At 39.8% G+C, this 13,279-nt stretch overlaps 2 protein-coding genes across 2 annotated transcripts; both read left to right on the top strand.

The window, feature by feature from the left end:
* The first annotated feature begins 812 nt into the window (after positions 1–812).
* Positions 813–2,925, top strand: LOC113162237 (perforin-1-like). Its single transcript, XM_026360271.1, has 2 exons — positions 813–1,351; positions 1,578–2,925. The coding sequence occupies exons 1-2, from the start codon at positions 816–818 to the stop codon at positions 2,752–2,754; spliced, it is 1,713 nt and encodes a 570-aa protein (XP_026216056.1). The 5' UTR covers positions 813–815; the 3' UTR covers positions 2,755–2,925.
* Positions 2,926–9,034: 6,109 nt separating this feature from the next.
* On the top strand, positions 9,035–12,010 carry LOC113162215 (perforin-1-like). The gene is made up of 3 exons (XM_026360248.1): positions 9,035–9,104; positions 9,238–9,773; positions 10,720–12,010. The coding sequence occupies exons 2-3, from the start codon at positions 9,238–9,240 to the stop codon at positions 11,894–11,896; spliced, it is 1,713 nt and encodes a 570-aa protein (XP_026216033.1). The 5' UTR covers positions 9,035–9,104; the 3' UTR covers positions 11,897–12,010.
* The last annotated feature ends 1,269 nt before the right edge of the window (positions 12,011–13,279 follow it).

Raw genomic sequence — 13,279 nt, 5'->3', positions numbered from 1 at the left:
TCCACTTAGTGGCGTTTTTTCTCTCCCATTTTTCAGCTCAGTTCACCCCTCCCCCTATTCCCTAGTATACTCAGCAAGTAAAGCAGTGTCATATGACAAAAACTTATGAAAATAATCAGAAAAATGCAATGCCACCTTCATTCAATCTTGTGCGTGCCTCGCTGTGTGTGCTTTTGCTTGGTCCATCACCATCAAACAAAAACTAGGAAAGAGCTGGCACTTTCTACAGAAATTGGCTGCAATGATTTACATCACTTGTATTTATGCTACGTCCTAGACTCCAAAAGGATAACAAAGTGGAAACTTTGAACAGACCTGACTGTAGACATACACAGTACGTAAGTCTAAGGGTTAGTTTAATTTCAGTACTAATTTGCATCTACTTCTTCCTAATCCTATTTCATTACCTTTAAATTTATGCTCACATTCAACAGATTCTTGTCTCCACGACATAATTTATTTTTCAGCTTTTTCAACTGGAAACAAACAAGGAAGTAAAAATGTCACACATTTTTAATGCATGTCAAGGAAACTGCTTCAATGCACATGGTTAGCTATAAAATGTGTGACAGTCGCAAAAGCTAATCAGACCCCAGCTTCTAACATAAGTGAACACTGCTCACATGTTGTAAGCAACTGATCAGACATGGCTGTTAACAATCACAGTGTGGTAAGACCCGTGAGTTTGATTTTAATAATCTTTCACGTCTACTTCTTTCTCTGCCTTACTAATTTTCCCGGTTTCCTCCATTTTATATTGAAATTAAACATTCAATATTTGCTTTGTTTTCTCACTGTTGAACTTTCTCATACAGATGGTTAAGCTGTGGCAACTGATGCTCCTGTGGTGGGCATGGAGTCCTCTGTGCCTGTCCTCCACTGTAAGCTTCATTGGTACACCTCAGGAGTGTAAAGATGCTCACTTTGTCCCTGGTTACAATCTGGGTGGAGAAGGTTTCGACATTGTCACAATGGAGCGGAAAGGCGCCTATGTCATCGACACTGAAACATGGAATCTTGGCAACGGCACTTGCAAAATGTACAGAAACAGTTACATGAACAGGGAAAAACAGAAAGTCCCCGTTGGTGTGGTGGACTGGAGAACCCTCCCCAAGTGCAGCTTAAAGGTCTCCAGTACAGTCTATGATTCTGTTGAATCCCTTGTCAATGACTCCACATCGTCTGTGTCAAATGATTGGAAAGTCGGCCTCAGTATTCCTGTACATGCCAGTGTCACTGTTGGGGTTGGTTTTGGAGGGTCCCACTCCAGAGATGCTACCTTTGGCATGCAAAAGTCAAAACAAGACCGCTACAACTTCTTTCGTCACGCTGTTTTCTGCAGATTCTACAGGTGAGTATGAGGAAAGATACTAGTCTTCTGATCATTAACTATGAACTTCCACTATTTGTAATACAATATTTAAACTGTAAAATGTATTAATTTCTGTATTAATTACTCATTATTTATTTTTAATTTATTTAGATTTTTTGACAGTGATCAGGAGAAAAATACTCCTTCATGTCAAAGTGAATGGATCTCTACAAAGATATTAACCATTACTCTCTGTGCTTCACAGCTATAGACTGGCAACAAAACCTCCACTGAGTCAAGAATTTAAATCAGCCGTCAACTCTCTTCCTGCTTATTCACGTAAAACTGAGGAATTCTATCGTAATCTGATCGACACATATGGTACACATTACATCATAAAAGTGTCTCTTGGAGGGGAAATAAAAGCCATCACTTCTGTCAGGACCTGTCAGGCTACCATGAACGGACTGTCAGCAACAGAGATCAGTGACTGTTTGTCAGTGGAAGCCTCAGCTAGTTTTGCTAATTCTGCCAGTATTAACGCCATGTACAAACACTGTCAAGCTAAAAAGAAGACGTTGGGCTCTCACCAAAGTTTCAGCAGCACATATAATGAGCGTAACACAGAGGTCATTGGTGGACACATCGACAGTGCTGATATCTTGTTTCAAAGCCAATCAAACCCGTCTGTGTATGGCAGCTGGCTCAGCTCACTGAAACACACACCTGATGTGGTCCAATACAGCATAAAGCCCCTGCACACCATACTGCCAAGAGGTCATCCTGCCAGTGCTGGACTGAAGCAAGAGGTGGAAAAGTACATCAAGAAAAATGCAGTGTTGAAGAAATGTTCTGAATCTTGTCAAATTGGGCACAGATCCAGCAAAAGGGATCCTTGTGATTGTGTTTGCAACAGTAATCAGAACGTCAAGTCAAACTGCTGTCCTGCTGGGAAAGGTCTTGCAACATTAAAGGTATTCAAGCTTTATGCACAGGGTCTGTATGGTGATAAATGGACGCAGACAGATGGTTCAGTGGAGGTTAGTTATGGTGACAGGAAGAAGCGTACTATCATTATAAGTAACAATGATAATCCCAAATGGCCAGAGACCTTTGAATTTGGACCAATCAGCATCAACATGAAAGACAGACTTAAATTTAGAGTTTATGATGAGGATACTTACTGGAACAGTGATCTGCTTGGTGAGTGTTCAATTGAACTGCATGAAGGAAAAGTGTCAGACAGCTGCATGTTAAAACATGGCACCTTGTTCTTCTCCTACATAGTAGAGTGTGCACCAAGTCTTAGTGGGGACCAGTGTCAAGAGTACACACCCTCCCCCATGAGTCCCTCTCTGGCCAAGGTGTTCTACACCAGAAATGGGGTCCTGCTTGGAGAGTCAGAGGAGCAGTTTGCTAAATCAGTCATACAGTCAGACTGAGGTCAGCTGCTGATGTGAGTGGGAATGATGAAAATAAGTATTTTGTTTTATTATTAATATCTTGCTTGAAGTCAATAACACTGTTGCGCTTACATATCTTTCTTTGTTTAACAATAATTACACATGTTGCCAGTTTTCTATATATGTTGGATAATGCACATTTATGCCAGTTTCTTGTTATTTAGAAAATCTGCCAATAAAGCATTTGCAAAGACAAAACAGGTGTTTGTCTGATGTCATGTGTTAATAAATACTTTGCAATCTTGTGATTTATGTGTACCACTGCATATTTACAATAATAATATGATTGGAGCTAATAATATTGATTATTAATATTAAAATAAATAATAATGGTTTTCTGCATTAATTTATCATAAAACAAAAATGTACTTTATTGAGAACAACCATAAATGTTCCCATTCTTCCAGGCAGAACTGCTTTAGCTCTGTAATATTCTTTAGACATTTAATGTGTGGTGCTTTCTTGACGTCGTTCCATAGTATCTTTTTTGGGTTGAGGTCTGTGCTCCAACTTCACTCCAAGAGGATTTTGTTTTTCTAAAGCCATTCTGTTGTGGCCTTGCTTTGGTGTAGATCATTGTCCTGTAGAATCAGCCAACTACAGAGTTTCAGCTGATGTAACGACAGTCTCACATTATCTTGAAGAATTCTTTGATTGGGAATTCATCTTTCCTTTAATCCCTAAAAGCTGGCCAGGTCCTGATACATCAAAGCAGGCCCAAATTATGATGTTTCCACCACCATACTTCATGTTCGGGAAGATGTTTTTATAATGATATGCTGTGTCCTTCTTACGCTAAATGTAATGCTGTGTGTCGACGTGCACTTTGCCAAACTTCAGGTGTGCAGCAATTATTTATTGCAATGCAACTTTTAGTAAGCAGCTGCTTCCTGTGTGGTGTCCTGCCATAGACACACTGCTAGTTCAGTGTTTTAGTGCCAGGCAAGGCTCACATAAGTCTTCTTGTGTGAAGCAAACTCAAAAGGTTTGAGCGTTTGTCAGTCAAAGTAGCTCTAGTCCACACCTCCAAACAAATTTTCTCATTATTATTACTTATGCTAACACTTGTCTCTAGTTAGCTTTTTTGAGTCTAGATGTCTAAAGGATATTACAGAGGTAAAGCAGTTCTGCCTGGAAAAATGGGAACCAGTAAATAATTCCACTAGCACTGTAGGTTTTATATATAAAAACAATATATCTGCTTTAAATAAAACATGGAAAACGTTCTTAAATGATGTTATTATAAGACGTCTGGGGGCGGAAGCTGCACACTTTTCACACATGTTCCCACAAATCCCTAAAAATTTTATTACCTTCATTCCCAATTTTTTCTCTTTCTCCTTTCTCTTGTTATCATTGGCCATCTAGCCAACAACATTATTACTGTTGTTGTTATAGCTGTTGCTATTGTTGTTCTTGACGTTTACTACGGGAGGTACACTTTAGACCGTTGAGTGGATGATTGATAAGAACCAAAGGAGAGGCCTGGAGTAGAAGAATGCCTGGCTCATCCCTTCTTCTGGTGCAAGAAAAGGAGAGTAGAGTATTTGACAAGGACTGGAAGGAGGAAGGAAACTATCCAAACGCTGACCAGGAACTGATTGATAGAGATACAGTGGAAAAATAAGGTTCCACATGGCCCATACATGTAAGATCAATGACCTGACCCCTTCCTAATTAAACAGAGACTGATCAGCTACAAGATTAACTTCACCTGGGCACGTTGAACAGTTTACAGACTGTCTATTCTGTTGTGGATTTTGCCTGCTGGACTTCCCTTTGAACCTTCTCACTGTGTATGACCTGGATTGCCCCTGACCAAGAATTATAGCCTGCTGGATTCATTGTTGTTCTGCCCTGTACCTATACAGTTATGTTATAAATAATAGCAGTACAATGTGACTAACCAAAATAATCCAGGTTTTTAGTATATTTATTATTGCTACATGGCAAACAAGTTACCAGTAGGTGCAGTAGATTCTCAGAAAATGAATAAGACCCAGTATTCATGATATGCACATGCTTAAGGCTGTGAAATTAGGCAATTAGTTCAAAGGGGTGTGTTAAAAAAAAACAGTAGTGTCAAAACTATTTTGTACACGCTTTTGTTTCTACGATTTAGCAATCCTGTGAATCACTAAACTAATATTTAGTTGTGTGACCACAGTTTTTTATAAATGCTTCACATCTGTGTGGCATGGAGTCAATCGACTTGTGGCACCTTTCAGCTGTTATTCCACTTCATGATTCTTCAACAAGGTTCCCCGCTCCAATCAACTTTTTAATCAAACTACACTGTTCTTCTGAACAATGCAAGATTTGATTCTTTCACTATGTAATTCCCATACAGCTGCATGGCCTTTTCCCCAGCTATTTATCCCAGCTTTTACAGGATTATGAGCCTGCATGTAGGCTGAGATCCTCTGGTAGAAATCTTCTGTATGTCCCTGATGTCAGAATGACAACTAGAGGTGACAGAGCCTTTTCAGTTAGAGCCCCTAAACTCTGGAACAGCTTACCCGAGGAAATAAGATTAACTGACTCAGTAACATCTGTTAAATCTCACCTTAAAACGTACCTCTACCGGCGAGCCTTTTGCAATCTTCTGTAAACTAAAACAAATCTGTCCTTGGGAAGACTCTCCATTAGATTACAATGTCTTTATGTTGGAACTGGTCTTCCCAAGGACTGATGCGGTAGGTGTTGTGAGTTGTGTTTGTATTATTGTTCTGTTTGTATTACTGTTTCCTGCACCCCAGCCGGTCGAGGCAGATGGCCATTTAACTTGAGCCTGGTTCTGCTGGAGGTTTCTTCACCTAGGGGGAGTTTTTCCTCTCCACTGTTTGCCTAGTGCTTGCTCAAGTTGATCTTGTTGGGCTACTTGTGTTTTTTGTCTCTCTTGTGAAGCACTTTGTAACATATCTTTAGAAAAGTGCTCTATAAATAAATCTATTATTATTATTATTTATTATAGTAAATACTTGCTGTGCTGGTACTTTCGCATTTGGTTACCAACTGAAGCTAGTGCTGCACTTGCAAAGGGAGCATCAGTCTTGCCCAATGTCCTGTGCATGTTAACCACCTAAAAAACTAAGTGTTGTTATAAAAAAGCTGTAAGTAGGGAGTAAGTATGCATATTCACACTTTTTTTTTTCTTGTATGCCAGTCAATGTCTGCACAATAATTCTATACAAATTAGAATAGCAGTATTTTTGTCCATTCTGGGATTCTGTTTTTATGATGACCACTTATGCTCAGAGTTGTTGGCTCATTAATATGTTTTAAATTATAATCCTGGACACAATTTGACTCAAATCACATTGTTTTTTACATTTTATCATCAGTTAAAACAGAAGCAAAAACACATTTACAATGTGATAAATGCCAGCACCACAAAGCACTACAATCTGTGAATTACAACAGATGCATTGCAATGGCTAATCACTTGTGCAACACATTTATATAGCAACAGAGCCAGCCACACAGCCACAATCCGTGTTTGCTTGATCTTTGACAGACGTGTGATGTGCTTTTGTAAAATATTGCTCTGTGCTTGTTGTAAACCTCTAAACACAGAGTTAAACTAAAGATTTTGATTCTAATGATGGGTGTCATATGAATTCTGACTGATTGAATGCAAGAAACTCATCCTTCAGCGGCTACTTCTCATTAGGCATACATACAGTTCATCCATTTTCAGTATTTATCTTGGCCATGATCAGGTGCAACCTATTGCTGCAAGCAATACATGAGAGGCAGTTCAAGCTCTGAACATATTACCAATCTATTATATTACAGAGCTAACCCAGTAAGACATTTTCCCATCTACAAGTAGAAGATTAGCTAACATTCATTGCATCTCTACATTGCAAAAAAAGAATTCATGTAAAAAACCAGCCTAAGAAAAACAAAGAAACAAGCTGATGTCCGAATTGGAGTTATGACTGGTTTTCTTTAAATACAGTTCTTTTCTATATTTCTAGATAGAAAATTTTTCTCACAATCTCATTCCATTCTGTGAGTTTTGCTGACACTTGTGAGCATGAAAGTGAATAATCGGGTTAGCATCAATGGTGTTTTATTAATTATTATTATATTATTAATAGTTCTATACCTAAAAAGATTTTGTGCGAGCCTATAGTCTGTTGACATTTAGTTACGATTTTTTCTTTTACCTTTTTGGCCTCGCTATTTTTGCTGCTAACTGCCTACCCATAGCTGGACCTGTTTCGGCCCGATCCAGGGCTTTTCAACTAGAGGAATCGAGTAAACCATAACTCCGCTTTCAGGTTCTGCTTTTGGTGCCACTGCCCTCTGCCTACTCTAGGGACACATTCTGGGAGCTTTTCTGGGAGCACCAGCGTCAACACTCCTCAGGAGGTAGTCATAAATCATATTCTAGGAACTTACCAGATAAAGGGGTAGCTCCTTGTGGGGCTATCACCTGCAAACTGTTACAGTAGGTAGGACGACTTTTGTCCCCCATAACAGTGCACATAGTGAAAACATATGGGTGTAAATAGCAATGAACACAAGAAGGAAAACAAAGTGGTAAAGCAAACAAGAACTCAACAACTTTACCCAGCAAGTTTAGTTAAAGGGAAGTTCCAGGAAGTTCAATGTTGTGTGTAGCCCATTTACTTACATCTGGTTAGTTCATCTCGTGCAGTCGAAATGAGGAGCATAAAGATATTATTCCTACGTTCATAAGTGTAAATGAGTGAAACACACAAGCCAAACATATGAGTTGTAAAAATAATAGCAGAAGAGTGCAATCAAAACAAACAAACATAATATCTTCTTATTAAGACAAGAGAAAGAGGGCAATGCAACACGAGGTAAAAGTGTCCAAAGACAATAGTCACAGTTGGTCTCAGTTATGGTTCAAGTAGTGGGAGTGGTCATCTCACTCCACAAAGACACAAAGCAGTGGGAAAGTAGGAAGAGTATATACAGTATATGTAGCAGACTTTGTGCATGAGCTCCAAATAGAATAGAATTTTTATATTCCATGAATTCTTCTGCATGGTTGAAATCTGGCAACTACTCAACCAACAATTCCATTTGACCGCAAACTTAAGAATCTGACTTCAATCGGTAGGAAACTCTGATGTTTGGTGCTAGAAGCAGCTAATGTGACTAGGAGCAGAAAACCTTGAGCAGATGAGGCACGAGTCAGAAAAACCTGTTAATCTCACTTCCCTCTAACTTATCGCCTCTAGGCTGTAGCGTTCAGATGCAACTGATACTCAAGTTACACTCTCACGCTCGCTTTCTCTCCTTCTCAAGTCCCAGCCCACATGATATTAAGTTTACCCATAAGTTTTCAAAAATGTATCCACTGTACTTCTTTAATAAGCTACTGATGAGTGACATGCTATGGACTTGGACCTGGCGCCTCACAACACACTCCTATCTTTAAATACCCTGTACATCCTTCCCATCTCTACAGCTTTACCTCGCCAAGCTGTACAAATCCACCTCTCCCTCATTAGTGTCCAACTAAGTTCTCATATGGCCTTTGTTTGCCCTTCTCCACCTCTACCTTCACCTTACACTGCATCTCCCTGTACTCCTGTCCACTCTCTACAGTCCTCTCAGTGTCCTACTTCTTTTTAGCTAACCTTTTTCTCTGTATACACACTGGACTTCCTCACTCTACCACCAAGTCTCCTTGTCCTCCTTCTGCTTCCCTAATGACACAACACCCTCCTACCTGTCTCCCTGAATACATTAGCTGTGGTTGTCCAGTCATCTGAAAACACCTTCTGACCACCCAGAGCCTGTCTCACCTCCTCCCCAAAAACTACACACCATTCTTCCATCCTTCATCCTCTGCTCTGCCTTAGTCCTCTCCATCTTTCTCACCACCATACTCATTTTACACACAACAACCCTGTGGTGTCTGGCTGCACTGTCCCCTACCAATACTTTGCTGATCTCTTTTAAATCACAAAGACGTAGTCCACCTGAGTACCTCTTCCTCTGATATCCAACAAAAATTTTATATATGTTGCCCTATATTCCTGCCTCTTCTGGAAGAAAGTATTCACTACAGGCATTTCCAGACATTTCAAGACATAATTGTTATCACAAAACTCCAGTTTACTCTAGTAACTATTCAAGTTTCCTCTTAACATCTTCATGGGTGTGGGGGAAGTAATAGGTCACACATTTGTATGTGTGACATTTATAGATGTGGTTAAATGCAGATGGTTAATTACAAAACTTAGAATCACAAAGGCTAATAAGATTCCACCTACACTATACAGTAACATAGCTTACACACTGTAAACCACCGAACAGACCTGCTGCCAACACACAGTGTGGTAAGCCCTCTGAGTTTGATCTGACTAGTCTTTTACATCTACTTCTTCCTATTTCTTGCTCATTACAATTTTGTATTCAAATCAAACATTAAATATTTGCTTTGTTTTCTCACTGTTTAACTTTCTCATACAGATGGTTAAGCTGTGGCAACTGATGCTCCTGTGGTGGGCATGGAGTCCTCTGTGCCTGTCCTCCAGGGTAAGCTTAACTGGTACACCTGAGGAGTGTAAAGATGCTCACTTTGTCCCTGTTTACAATCTGGGTGGAGAAGGTTTCGACATTGTCACAATGGAGCGGAAAGGCGCCTATGTCATCGACACTGAAACATGGAATCTTGGCAACGGCACTTGCAGAATGTACAGAAACAGCTACATGAACAAGGAAAAACAGAAAGTCCCCGTTGGTGTGGTGGACTGGAGAGTCATCCCCAAGTGCAGGTTAAAGGTCTCCAGTACAGTCTATGATTCTGTTGAATCTCTTGTCCGTGACTCTACATCATCTGTGTCAAATGATTGGAAAGTCGGCCTCAGTATTCCTGTACATGCCAGTGTCACTGTTGGGGTTGGTTTTGGAGGGTCCCACTCCAGAGATGCTACCTTTGGCATTCAGAAGTCAAAAAAGGACCGCTACACCTTCTTTCGTCATGCTGTTTTCTGCAGATTCTACAGGTGAGTGAGAGGAATATGCTAACAGTTTGGTCAATTAATCCGATTTAGTATTTGTTCAAATACTTAATTAAACATTTATCATGTAAAAATAATTCACTTTTTTTTGAGAATGCTTAGCAGCAGAAGATTCTTCTGCGTCAAGTAAACAGTAAAGTAAAAGTAAACACAAATTACTAAAAATATATTACAGAAAAGAGGTGATTATGTAAGTATTTAAGTTAATCTAAATACAGTAGATGCATTAAGTTCAACCACAACTACTAAGTTGGACTGAGGTCTGGCCTGCGTGTTGCTTTATGTGTGGCTTTGGCTGTATACCTGGGGTCATAAAGTCTCAACTGGTGAAGAACTCAGGAAACACTTGTTGTGACTATAGCCTCTCTCATCTCTGGCAAAGGCCTGTAACTCCTTCAAAGGAATCATAGGTGTCTCTCAGTTTTTCAGAATGCACCATATTACTTACATTACTTGATGATCTATTTAACTATACTATATGGGATATTTAATGACTTGGAAATGATCTACTGGCATTTTCTTGTACCATTCTTGAACCATTGAGAGCCGCTTGCAGTGTTCTTTGGCTTTCATGGTGCACTAACAACAGGATACTGATTTACCTGCATAGTTGGATCCTAGATTTCATTGTACTAAAACAGCTTAAAACATCTTTGCTGCACACAAGTAATCTCAATTGCATTAATTATGTAACGTCTCAAACTAATGGGTTACACCGGTGATGATTTAGGTGAGTTAATTTGAAGTGACCCTTAGACACTGAAAAATGAAAACTTCCAGAAGGGTAAATTATTTTTATAGACACTGTAAATGCTTAATTCGGCAGTGTTCTGGGTAGTTGACATTCATTTCAAACAAAATAATAAATAATGTACATAAAATTACTCTGTGATAAAGTGAAAATAATGTATTTATTTCCTGTGCTTCACAGCTATAGACTGGCAACAAAACCTCCACTGAGTCAAGAATTTAAATCAGCCGTCAACTCTCTTCCTGCTTATTCAAGTAAAACTGAGGAATTCTATCATAATCTGATCGACACATATGGTACACATTACATCATACAAGTGTCTCTTGGAGGGGAAATAAAAGCCATCACTTCTGTCAGGACCTGTGAGGCTACAATGAACGGACTGTCAGCAACAGCGATCAGTGACTGTTTGTCAGTGGAAGCCTCAGCTAGTTTTGCTAAGTCTGCCAGTATTAACGCCATGTACAAACACTGTCAAGCAGAGAAGAAGAAGTTGGGCTCTCACCAAAGTTTCAGCAGCACATATAATGAGCGTAACACAGAGGTCATTGGTGGACACATCGACAGTGCTGATATCTTGTTTCAAGGCCAATCAGACCCGTCTGTGTATGGCAGCTGGCTCAGCTCACTGAAACACACACCTGATGTGGTGCAATACAGCATAAAGCCCCTGCACACCATACTGCCAAGAGGTCATCCTGCCAGTGCTGGACTGAAGCAAGAGGTGGAAAAGTACATCAAGAAAAATGCAGTGTTGAAGAAATGTTCTGAATCTTGTCAAATTGGGCACAGATCCAGCAAAAGGGATCCTTGTGACTGTGTTTGCAACAGTAATCAGAACATCAAGTCAAACTGCTGTCCTGCTGGGAAAGGTCTTGCAACATTAAAGGTATTCAAGCTTTATGCACAGGGTCTGTATGGTGATAAATGGACGCAGACAGATGGTTCAGTGGAGGTTAGTTATGGTGACAGGAAGAAGCGTACTATCATTATAAGTAACAATGATAATCCTAACTGGCCAGAGACCTTTGAATTTGGACCAATCAGCATCAACATGAAAGACAGACTTAAATTTAGAGTTTATGATAAGGATACTTACTGGAACAGTGATCTGCTTGGTAAGTGTTTATTTGAACTGCATCAAGGAGAAGTGTCAGACAGCTGCATGTTAAAACATGGCACCTTGTTCTTCTCCTACATAGTAGAGTGTGCACCAAATCTTAGTGGGGACCAGTGTCAAGAGTACACACCCTCCCCGATGAGTCCATCTCTGGCCAAGGTGTTCTACACCAGAAATGGGGTCCTGCTTGGAGAGTCAGAGGAGCAGTTTGCTAAATCAGTCATACAGTCAGACTGAAGTCAGCTGCTGATGTGAGAGAATGTTGAGAGAATAGACAGCTTTATGATGAATATTTTGCTTGTTGTTATACCAATGTATCCAATTTAGTCACATTATGTTTTTGACAATCTACTGTTTATGCACCTACTTGTTTAGTTATCTGCTAATAAAGCATCACCAAAGACAAAACTGATTTCTGTCCAATTAAGCATATTAACAAATACTATTCAATTCAGTTTTACTTCTATAGCGCCAATTCACAACATAAGTTATCTCAAGGCACTTTGCAGTGTTTAAGGTTTAGGACTTTATAGAGAACAATTATACAAAAAAATGATACAGAAAACCCAACAATCCAATTTGGGCAAGCTTTAGGCAACAGTGGAGAGGAAAAACTCCCTTTAGCCAGCAGAACCAGGCTCGCAGTGGGCGGCCATCTGCCTCGACCGGCTGGGGTAGGTGGAAAGAGGAGAGAGAAAAGAACAGCAGGCAACAAAAACAACAAGCAGCAAGAACATCGGGCAGGTCAACTGGAGATATACAGCTCCAGGCCGAGGATATCTGCAGAACTACAGGAGAGAGAAGACATGAAGTTAATTACAAGCAATGGTGGCATGTGAATGGATATAGGAGAAAGGATTTAGCAATTTTTGTACCTCCGCAATGCATATTGATAATTCTTTAAGCATTTAATTTAAGCATTAGATTACCTTCTACATTTCGGGGGATAATGATTAACTTAATGTGACATATAGTTTTACTACCACTGGAATGATTGCCTACGTCTTCACACAGAGCTATGTGTAATGTCACCATATCATGATCAGTGGTCAACTGATTTGATCAGAGCACAGCTCTGAGTTTGCTGTGAGATGAGACTGTCTCATCTCACAGCAAACTCATTGTATGCCATTATTACCAGTTATGTAGGACGCATATGATTATATAAGTACGTTACTAAGTACGTCATTACTGAATCCGTCACATGTGATGTGTGTTGTATGATTTTTACCTTTTTATATTTCCCTGTCTTTGTCTTCAATCTGCACATAGGTCTTTCTATTCCCTTTTTCAGATGATGTTTCACCTCTGGCCTAGTGGTAGTCATAGATCATTCAATTATTACACAAGATCGTTTGAAGTTTGGTGCTTTCACTGTTGTGCTGAACAGCGCGGTCTTAAAAGAGGTAGGATTTCAGCTGGGTTGTTCATCAGAACTAGAAAGCATTTGGGTAAACCTGTGAAATACCCGTGTATTTATCATGATCCCTGACCCTGTTAGTCTATTTCCCTCTTTCTGTTCCTGTTTCTGTTCCTGCTGTCTCAGTCTCTCTACTCTCCTCAGCACCAATCATCGTGATCAGCCTCACCTGTGCGCCCTTCGTCTTCTTCTCTGGGGTT

This window comes from Anabas testudineus, chromosome 1 (assembly GCF_900324465.2).
Source record: "Anabas testudineus chromosome 1, fAnaTes1.2, whole genome shotgun sequence".
Lineage (NCBI taxonomy): Eukaryota > Metazoa > Chordata > Actinopteri > Anabantiformes > Anabantidae > Anabas > Anabas testudineus.
This window is presented reverse-complemented; position numbering and strand designations above follow the sequence as displayed.